The sequence below is a fragment of the Geospiza fortis genome, unplaced genomic scaffold, assembly GCF_000277835.1.
Source record: "Geospiza fortis unplaced genomic scaffold, GeoFor_1.0 scaffold114, whole genome shotgun sequence".
NCBI lineage: Eukaryota > Metazoa > Chordata > Aves > Passeriformes > Thraupidae > Geospiza > Geospiza fortis.
The window spans coordinates 2,783,293-2,793,445 of record NW_005054383.1 but is presented as its reverse complement, the minus strand read 5'-3'; the positions used below and the strand labels follow the sequence as shown (position 1 = coordinate 2,793,445).

The 10,153-nt window shown below is 53.8% G+C and overlaps 1 protein-coding gene across 1 annotated transcript in view; it reads right to left on the bottom strand.

Annotated features, from left to right (window-relative positions):
- Nucleotides 1-1,163: 1,163 nt before the first annotated feature.
- Nucleotides 1,164-10,153, bottom strand: part of FAM234A (family with sequence similarity 234 member A) — a 14,146-nt gene continuing 5,156 nt past the window's right edge. The window contains exons 4-11 of the mRNA XM_005425215.2: nt 9,806-9,936; nt 6,817-6,949; nt 6,251-6,389; nt 5,819-5,959; nt 5,384-5,462; nt 4,806-4,958; nt 3,935-4,037; nt 1,164-3,788 (exon numbers count right to left, since the gene is read on the bottom strand). Coding sequence (XP_005425272.1) covers nt 3,577-3,788; nt 3,935-4,037; nt 4,806-4,958; nt 5,384-5,462; nt 5,819-5,959; nt 6,251-6,389; nt 6,817-6,949; nt 9,806-9,936 — 1,091 coding nt within the window. The 3' untranslated portion in view covers nt 1,164-3,576. The remainder of the gene's footprint in view (nt 3,789-3,934; nt 4,038-4,805; nt 4,959-5,383; nt 5,463-5,818; nt 5,960-6,250; nt 6,390-6,816; nt 6,950-9,805; nt 9,937-10,153) is intronic.

The following is a 10,153-nucleotide window of genomic DNA, read 5'->3' as shown; positions in this document are numbered from 1 at the left end:
CCCCCAGGCCACAGCCGGCCCCCACCGATCGGAGGCTCCGAGGGGCAGCACCAGCCTGGCACGGCCGAGCTGGCACTCAGGGTGAGCCACCCACGCCCCGGCAGGGACAAAAAGGCCTCAGGAAGGGGGCTGGCCCTGTGGGCTGGCAGCTGAGCCACTCTCCAGTCCAGGGGCTGTTAATCTGAGCAAGGCCGAGGATCGCCGGGCAGGATTATTCCCCTGCCGGGAGCACGGCCCCAGCCGCAGAGGATTATCGCCGGTGGTTACATAAAGGAGAGGGGGGCTGATGCCCCGCAGTGCTCAGCCCTGGAGCCCAGCCTGCTCCACACGTACCCACAGAGCAGAGCTGGGCACAGCTCCAGCCCCACACGGACAAGGAGGTGCCGGGCTGTATCCTGGCTAACAAACACGGGAGGTTGGTGCCGGGAGCACGGCCCCAGCCGCAGAGGATTATCGCCGGTGGTTACATAAAGGAGAGGGGGGCTGATGCCCCGCAGTGCTCAGCCCTGGAGCCCAGCCTGCTCCACACGTACCCACAGAGCAGAGCTGGGCACAGCTCCAGCCCCACACGGACAAGGAGGTGCCGGGCTGTATCCTGGCTAACAAACACGGGAGGTTGGGGTGCTGGGGCTGCTCCTGCCCTGCCGCAGAGCCTGGCACGGAGCAAGGGGCATTCTGAGCTCCGTGCTGGGCAGACAGAGGCCCCCGGGGCAGGGGAAGCTGCTGGAGCCTCGGTCACAGGGCGGAGCTGGGGCGCTGGGGGCAGTGACAGATGGCCCCGCGCTCCAGGACACAGCGCCCGCCACGCGTCTCCCTCCGGCTTGATCCAAATCCAAACCCCGGCAGGAGATTTTCGTGCTGATGGACTGCAGAGGGAATCTGGGGTGTAAAACCAGGTCACAGAGCCCCGGGGGGGCAGGGACGGGCTGGCCCGGCCTCGTTATCTAACTCCAGCCTCTCTCCACATGCTGCCTTCTCCCTTTCCCTGCTCCATCACCTGCCGCAGCAGGACAGGGCAGCAGGCAGCACCTCAGCCATCAAAGCATCACCAGGACTCCTGGATCCCTCCCAAGGAGGGGGGTTCTGCCTTGGGGAGGTCACTCAAAGGGCTGACAAAAAATCCCAAAGTCTTGTGTAACCTCCAACATCAAAGCAGGGCACCATTTACAAACAATGCAAAAGAGGATTTATTGAAACCATTCTGGTTAGAGCGAGTCCTGTACAGCACAATCTGCAATAAGTTAAAGAACCAAACCAAACAGTCTCAGTGTTAAAAACCACACTAACACATAACACAGTGATATAGCCATTGCCACCCAGCTGAGTTATTGAATCAAGGCACAAAGTCATTCATCAAATACTGAAAAAAAAAAAATTACACAGGAAACAAGCTGGAAACAGACTGGTTTTGTTAAGAAGGTGCTGGTTTGGCACTGATGCGTTTAATTGAGCTGCCACAGCGAAATCTGCATTTCCAAACTGTCCAGAAACATTTCTGGACAACTTAAAGCCAGGAAAGCTCCTCAAAGCTGAAACTCCAGCTCTCCTCAAGGAACATTCAGTGTGCCTATGGGAAGGTCAGGTCTGAGTAGGGATCTGAGGAGGGAGAGCGTGATGAGAACACAGCCCAGGCATTCCCCTTGCTCCCGGCCAGGGGAATCTCATCAGGAAACAATCCACACCCAGCACCCAGGCTGGGCTACAGTGCAAGCCTGGGGTGCCCTGCCCTGTGCCCGGCCCCAGCTGGCTGAAGGGCAGCCTCAATCCAGCCCTCTCATGGCTGCAACGCTGGCACAGACACCTGGGGGGCTGTCAGGCCGAAGGTGCTGAGCAAAGAGGAAACCCGAGCTGGGGGACACAGCTGGGGAACCTCCCTGCACTCCTGGGCTCCCTCAGAAAACAGCTGGGAAGAGAGGCAGAGGGGCAAGCCCATCATTGTGAGCCCAGGGTGCTCTGAAGGTTGTGGAGCACTCTGCAGAGAGCACCCCTGGCTTCCTGCACAGCCAGGCACCCCAGGCTGGCTCCCTTGGCTGCCCTGGGGATGGGGCACAGGGAGACAGGGCTGGAAGCAGGAGGTGCCCAGGCAGCCTGAGGGCTGGGGCTGTGCTGCGAGCTGCTGACAGCAGCTGCCCAGGGGCACATTCAGCCCAGCAGGGGCTGAAGGGAGGAGCTGATGCCTGATGCTGCACATTCCCATCCTCCAGTGTTTCCAATATCCCCCAGGGTCAGACTCGGCAAGGGAGGGAGGCACTGGCCAAACCCCCTCCAGCACTGCAGAGCCTGAGAGAGGTTATTTTTAGGCCTATTTTTTATTTTCAGGACTCAGTAGCTGGTTCCAACTGTTTTCAAGGCTCTGCACCTTGTTTGTACAGCCTGCACTGGCACCCATCAGGACAGGGCAGAGCAAACACATCATGGTGCTACATGGATCTCCAGGAGAAATGTGTCATCTTCACACAGCAACCTGTCCCATCCCCTCAGGACAGCAGGCTGGGCAGGGAGGAGAGTGCTTCAGGATCCTCACCCAGCATCACTGCAATTCCAAGGGCAGGGAGGCAGCACAGAGCTCCTGCCCACCCCCTGGCAGCAGGAACAGTGCTTGGAGAAGGCTCCTCAGCAGCTGCAAGACTGAATGAGCAGGATGCTGGCACTGCCAGGGCTTCCCAAAGCAGCAATCCCAGCTCCCAGAAAAGGTTAAAGTGCAATTCTACTCAAGCCAGATCCTCTGGTTCCCTAAACCTGGAGAGGTGGTGGTGGTACCTCCAGGGACCAGCCAGCCTGGGCTCAGGGGGGATCTCTCACCACCTGTAAGCAGGCTGAGGGAAGGGAGGAACACTGATGCATCCATCAGGTGGGAGACCAGCTCCCTCCTGGTGCCACCAACACTGCACAGCCTGGCTGGGGAGGAAGCAGCAGAGGACACAGACACAGGCAGGCTGGTGACTGCAGAGCAGGACACGGGGCTGTTCTTGGGAGAAAAGGCCATTTGCTAAGTAGAATGACACTTTAACCTGTGCTTTGCTGGCCCAAGTGACACCAGACACACCACAGCCATGGCTGGGGTCACCACACACCCCCCCACTACTGAAGCAAATCCAGGAGAGGGTAATTGCAAATCAACACTTGCAGCCAAGCACCTCTCCCCAGCCAGGAGAGCTGACTCAGAAAGGAAATCTAACACCACACAGCAAACTCCACTTCCCAGACATCCAACTCCACTTCTCAGGCATCCCAGAAATCATCAATTCTGGCACCTCAGCAAGCACATGTTTTCCTCCAGACACACTCCTGAGTCAGCACAGTTCTGTGGGCACAGAGGGATGGAGGGGAAAGCCCTCCTCCCTGAGCTGATGACACCTCAGTGGTGGCCAAGCACTGAAGTCCCATCAGCTCTGAGGACGGACACTCTGGCAGCTGCCCCCACAGCCTGGGTGTCCCTAGACACTGGGGGTGCTTCCCTGCCAGCCACACTTTGGTTTGTGGATCAAGAAAGGCAGCTTCCCATGGGACTGCAGGCTCTGGGCTTGTTGAGAGCAGGGCTGCAGAGCAGGGCAGCCTCTCCCGTTCCCCTTCAGCTCAATCTCGGCTCTGGAATCGCATCCTGTACAGGCGGTCCCGGATGTGCTGCTCCTCGTCCCCGGGCGTGCGGTGCAGCCAGAGCACCCTGCTCACTGCCACATCCTCCTTCAGCTTCCTCTTCATCAGGGACACGGGGCCTGGCCCCTCTCCGGGCTGGGGGCCCCGCAGCAGCACGTAGCAGGCGTGACGGCTCCGCTCGAACAGCGCCGCTGCAACCGGAGCACACAGAAACACAGCCTGAGCCTCTGTGCTGGACTGGCCACCACACCCACCACCCACAGGGACCAGGAGGGACCAGGAGGGACCAGGGTGCTCCTGCAGCTCCTGGCTGGAGGGCTGCAAGGAGAGGACTCACCAGTGAACGCAACGATTTGGTCGGTGCTGTTGCGGAGCTCCAACACGACATTAGTGTAGGAAGGGTGGAAAAGGTACAGCTTCTGGAGAGGAGCTCTGGGTCTCTGCAACCAACAGGACACTATCAGGACACACTCACACCTCATCCCAGAGACAGCAGCAGCACCAGGCTCAGCTATTACTCACACTGGACAGGATACACCCAGCCAGACACTTGTGTCAGCCCAGCTCAGCCTGACCGATGCCATCAGGACAAGTGCTGGGATTTTGTTCAGTGCTCGCCTTCCCACCCTGAGCTTCCTGCAAATAGCTGGCCTGTCTGCTGCAGGCAGGAGACAGATTTCTGCCTCAGGGCTGGCAGAGCAAGCAAGGAAAGCACAGGAAGTTCAGCTGGTGCTTCAGCAGCCTCTGAGACACAAACTGTCACCAGTGCTGCCTGTCACTGCCCCGAGTGCTCTGCAAGCAGCTGAGCTGTGCACAGAGGCTGCCTGGGGCTGCCTGGGGCACAGAGAGGATTTTCACATGGCCACAGAGATCACTGCATGCAATGCTTCCATGGGAGGCTCCCAGGGAAACAGCAGCAGCTCCAGAGGTGCCAGGCCAGAAGCCTCCCACCTCACAGACAGTGCCACACCAAGGCAGGGCAGTGACTTTGCTCACAGAGCCACCAATTTAATTTTCTCTACATAACCAGGCTGAGGATGACAAAAGCTCCCAGTGCCACCATCACCTGCAGGGACACGGATCCCACACCCAGTGCATGCGGCTGCAGGGTCAGTGGCACAGACAGATGGGAATATCAACACTGAGAAAGGGGGAACTCCATCCAATTCCGGCCCAAAGCCTGGAGAAGAGCAGCCCCCAGCACTCACTGTCTCATTGCCTGGTTCCTGGAAGTCTCCCCACATGAGGAAGGCAGAGCGGTGATCTGCAGTGGGAAGGGTGGCTGGGCCAGGGCTCCCTGGCCCCGAGTTCAGCTTCAGCTCCCACTGGACTGCTCCAGATTCACTCTCAACAATCATAACCTAGCAGGGAAGAAAGAAAAGGAACTCATGACAAAGGCAGCTCACAAGCCATAAGAGAAGTCAGGTCAGCTGTCTCTCCTCGCACTGTCTATGGGAACGAGTATGTGACACATGGCAAGATGGGGAAATATTTGAAGCAGAGCATCACAGAGATGTGAGACCTGGGATTGGCCACGTTAGAGTAAAATCACAAGTTCTGCAGCTACTTCAAGGGGTTCAAAGTTCTGTCATTGAAGCCTCTTGCTGAGAAGAGAATTAAAGTGCCTGAGCTGGCTTCAATAACCTGTTGAAAGAGATCCTTTCACAGCTTAAAGCTTCCTAAAATCAGCCAGAGGGAACACATCCCACCAACTATCCTTGGCTCAATTCCTGCCTGAGCTGTGACATACAGAGAAATTAGAAGTTAAAAGGAAGAAATTTCAAACCTTCTTCCTGTTGGGTCCAATTTCACTCTCCAGGACGACACCATGAGCATCAGGTTTGTAGTAACCGAGCAGCGGCTCACTGAGGGAGAGAAAGAGCAGGGACAGACCTGAACCCACCCTGATGGTTGGGCACACTTTGCTTTCCCAGCTGCCTCCATCCTCCCACACCTGCCCTGCTAAGAGACTTGACTGCATAACATTGGGTTGGCCTGGTACCACCCCAACTCTGAGCCCAGCCACATCACAGCAGGCACAAAATGAGCAAGCAAAGCTCTGAGCTCCTCCATCCTGAAGCAGCTCCCAGCATTTGAGGGGACACAATACAATAAGCAAGATCAAGATATGACCCAGGCAAAAAAGGAATTGTATCTGCCAGGACACTGCTGTTGCTGGGAACCTGGAAATGCCACATCTGGCCCACAGTGAGAACACTACCTCAAAACACGGGACACATTGAGGGTCCACAGAGTGTGGAGATCTTTTGTGCTGATCAGTTTGGCCATCTCTGAGTCCACAACCAAGATGTTGTCCCGTGAGTGCCCAGGAACTTTTGCCAAGTAGCGAATGTCTTCAAATCTGAACAAGGACAGAGAAATTATTAAGTTTTTTAGGCTATGGATGGTTTTACTGTGAGGTTTGGAGTTTTCTTCCTTGCACAGTAAATCCAAATAGGAAACCCCAGTGTGCTTTGTCTGCTTTTCTGTGAATCCCTGATGAAGCCATTAACACCAACCCTTGTCCTGAACTCTGGATGTGCTCCTAGTCCAAAAACCACATAGCCAGGAGAGAACAAAGTCCCACCAGGCCATCCTGTCAGGAACACCAACCCCCCCCCACTCCACCAGCCTCCAAGACATAATCTCACACCTGAGAAGGGACAAGAGGTGCGTGGCACGGTCAATGTTCTTCTCCAAATGAGAATCCAGCTGGAAGCTGGGAAGATTAACTTCCACCCCAACTACTGTGCTGCACAGATCTTTCAGGGAATATGCATAGATAGACTTCTCTGTGGAAAAAAAAAAAGACAAGAATGAGAGAGATAAGTTATCCTGCCCTTGCTCTGAACTCTATGATTTTCCAGATCTGTCAGATCAACTATATTTTTAGGGCTTGCATCATAGAGTTGTAGTGGTATTTTGAGACTCAAGCCTGCTATTGAATGCTTTTAACATTTTATCTGTTCATAATCCAAGTGTTCCACAGTAATCATTTGCTATAAATGACTGCCTAATCCTTTCATGCTTGACATTTGTTAAATAAAATCACTACAGTACATAACAAACTGCAGTTTAAGCAGAAGCCCCCGCCTGAACAGCTCTCTGACTGCTCCACATAGCTTGTAAGAGTGCAAGACACACTGTCAGATGATGTTTACTAACCCTGATCTCAGCTACAATCACTCTTTCAGACTGAATTCCCCAGCAGAGCTGTACCTGTGTAGAAAAGGAAGTAGGAGGAGGAGGAGTGCAGCTGCAGCCTGACGTGGCGAGCGGTGCCATCCACCCTCAGGCTGCCCGTGGAGCCAACCTGCTGGCCAGTTCTTCCTGAATAGATGAAGACTTTCACCTACACAGGGAAGGGATTACAGACAACAAGCAACAAGGTTAAAGCTGGTACCAAACAGCAACTGAATGGGAGCAGCACAGGCTTGGATGGGAAGTCTCTCCCTGGTTTTGGAGGAGTGCGCGTGAGTTTGGTGACACCCCTGCTCTGAATTCTTCTGCAAGTTTGAAAACCACTTCCAGCACAGCCACCTGCTCTGAGAATTTGCTGCCCCTGTCACCCACCCTCCTTACACACTGGGACTGTGGAACAGCAGCCCCAGCTCTGTAAGGACAGCAAAGATCCAAGATCCAGCAAGCCCAAGATGGAGATGATGTAATGTCAGCAACAGTGCAGCATATGGACATGGGAAACTTGGCTTCACATGGCAGCTCTGCCAAATGTTTTAAGTGCCCTAATCTACTCCTCCTAGGCTCATGTGAGTCCAAGGAGATAAAAGAGCTGATAGGTTTCTTTCTATTCTTTGTGCAGGGTAACAAAATCCACTAAAAACATTTCACCCAGGAGAACAAAGGTTAAAGTCAGGATCAGATTTAAATGTCTGAGCAACAGTCAGAGTCTGGGGAGTGCAATGGACTTTAGGGACAAATGAAACATCTGACCAGGAGAAACAGCATCCATCAGAGATGCTGAGTCAGGCAGGAACCCTTCCCTCTACCTTGAGAGGAAGGGACTGGAAAGCAAAGGAAATCCAAAGCAAATCTGGAGAGTCTGGCAGGTGAAAAAGGGGGAACAAGAACACGGCTGGAGAGGGAGAACAAGACATCCAGCAGCTATTCCCAGCCTCCTGCACTGGGAGGAGACACACACCAGCTCTGGCAGGTCAGCTGCACCTTTACTGCTCCAGTGGCTGCCCTGGGACAGTGAGAGCCAAGGGTATTTATTTACTCAGGGAGTGAGAAACACATTTTCCTCGCTGCACTGCCACCCCCTCTGTGCTGCCACAGGAGATGGATGCCAAAAACCATCACATTTTCTGGGATGTGTTTGTGCTGAAGCTTGCAGCAGGGAGGGGTCAATGGGACTCTCTGGAAACGCTGCCATCTGACCCCCTGCACACAGACCCTTCCACAGACTGCTCACAGCTCTCTCCTTTCAACTGCAGCCCTTGAGAGCAACAAAGCTCCTCTACTTGAGTGCTGAATCTCCCTTCTGACCAGCCCTTTCCATGCTGCAGAGCTCCACTCCAGCTCCTGCATTTGCGTGATTCTCAAAAGAGAACATACTTTTCCTTAAGTTAGGAAAGTGCTTGCCAAATCCAGAGGGAGGAAGGGATTTCATACCAAGATAGCAAGAGAGCTAAAATGGAAAACAGATCAAAAGGCAGTCTTGCAGAACAGAGGCTACATTCAAACTTTTCTTGGCCGCCTAAGATTAAAAAAACAAAAGTCTTGAGATAACTGGGATAGCAAAAGCAAGGAGGAAAGAAAACACAGAGAACTGTAGGAGGTGGAGAAGATGGAATTTCTGATGACTCTGGCAACAATGCCTTGGACAGCAAAACCCTATTTTCTTATGGAGGACATTGGCCCAGAAGGCAAATGGCACCTGGCTTGTACCAGCCACAGGGTGGCCAGCAGGGCCAAGGAAATGCTTCTGCCCTGGTACTGGGCAGTGGTGAGGCCCCACCTCATCTGCTGTGCCCAGTTCTGGGCCACTCAATTGCAAAAGGACACAGAGGGGCTGGAGCAGGTCCAGGGAAGGGAACAGAGCTGGGGAAGGGTGTTCAGAGGGAGCACATGTCCTCTGAGGTGGAACTGAGGGAGCTGTGGGGGCTCAGCCTGGAGAAAGGAGACTCAGTGGGGATCTTCTCACTCTCCATAATTCCCTGACAGGAGGGGGCAGCCAGGTGGGAGTCAGGCTCTGCTCCCAGGGAAAAAGGGACAGGACAAGGTGAAATGGCCTCAAGCTGTGCCAGGGGAGGTTCAGCTTGGACACCAGGAGGAATTTCTTCCCAGAAAGGGTTGTTAAACAGAAGAGGCAGCCCAGCGAGGTGGTGGAGTCACCATTGTGGGAGGTGTCCCAGGAAAGCCTGGAGGTGGCACTCAGTGCTCTGGGGTGGTGACAAGGCAGGGATCAGTCACAGGTTGGACTCGATGATCTCAGAGGTCTTTTCCAACTTCAATGACTCCATGGCTCTGGTATGAGGACATGGGGCTCCCACTGCTCCCATCAGACCCAGAGGGAGCTGGAACTTGTGTGCTTTGAACAGGACACACTGGGCATGCAGACAATGCTGTGCCACTCCATCATGGATGGAGATGTTTTAGCAGAAAATCTGTTCTGGGTACATGACTTTCCCCCTCTCAGAAATGGGAGAAGCAACATTTGGAGGGAGATAACACCACCAGCAGCTGTTCCACTAAATGAACTCAGATCAGAATTAACCAGCACAGTGACACTGGGAAGAGCAGTGCAAAGCAGACCACAGGCAGAGAGAGGGAAGGGATCAGAAAAGGGCAGTGCTGGTACAAAAGCACTGACTGTCAGCTGTGCTTTGATCTAAGAGCCAAAGCTGTCAGGGTTTGTTCACTTCCACTTCTCTAAGCAGAGAAGCAGAAAACTGCAAGCTCATCTTGCCCCAGCTCTCTCCCCAGACAGCACAGGAACATGCAGTGAGGAGAGCACACTGAAAAATGGGAGGGATTACTGCCCAGCTCTTTGATTTATTTCATTTTTTTAAACCATAAAACACTTGTGCTGATTTGGGAGTACATCTCTGGAGGGTGGGAAACAACCCACCCCAAACCCACAGAAACCAGAGGCCTCTGGACACTTCCTCTGAGACTACAAGGTGGAAATAAAACTGCCATCCTCTGTGGCAGCCACCGGGCTTATCAGAGCTTCAGGAGGACATACCTGGCCTTCTTTAGTAATAAAGATCATCAGGTCCTGAACATTATCATTATCCACATCTGGAATCACTGATAAAGGAGTCAGCACAGTATAATTAGCTCCAAAGCCATGGGATTGCCTCCACAGAACTTCCCCTGGAACACAGTGGGAAACAGTCATTAAAAGGCATCTTAGGTTGAAAGGTTATAACTGCTCCTGTCCCAGCCCATCAGCACCACAAACCAGCCACATTTATGCTGATCATGGGGTACTTCCTTGCTTTTCTGCATTCCCAATGAATCCCAGTATCCACAGTTTCCTCTTACATTGGAAAGCAATCCCAGCTGCCTGCAGGACTGCACCCAAACACCC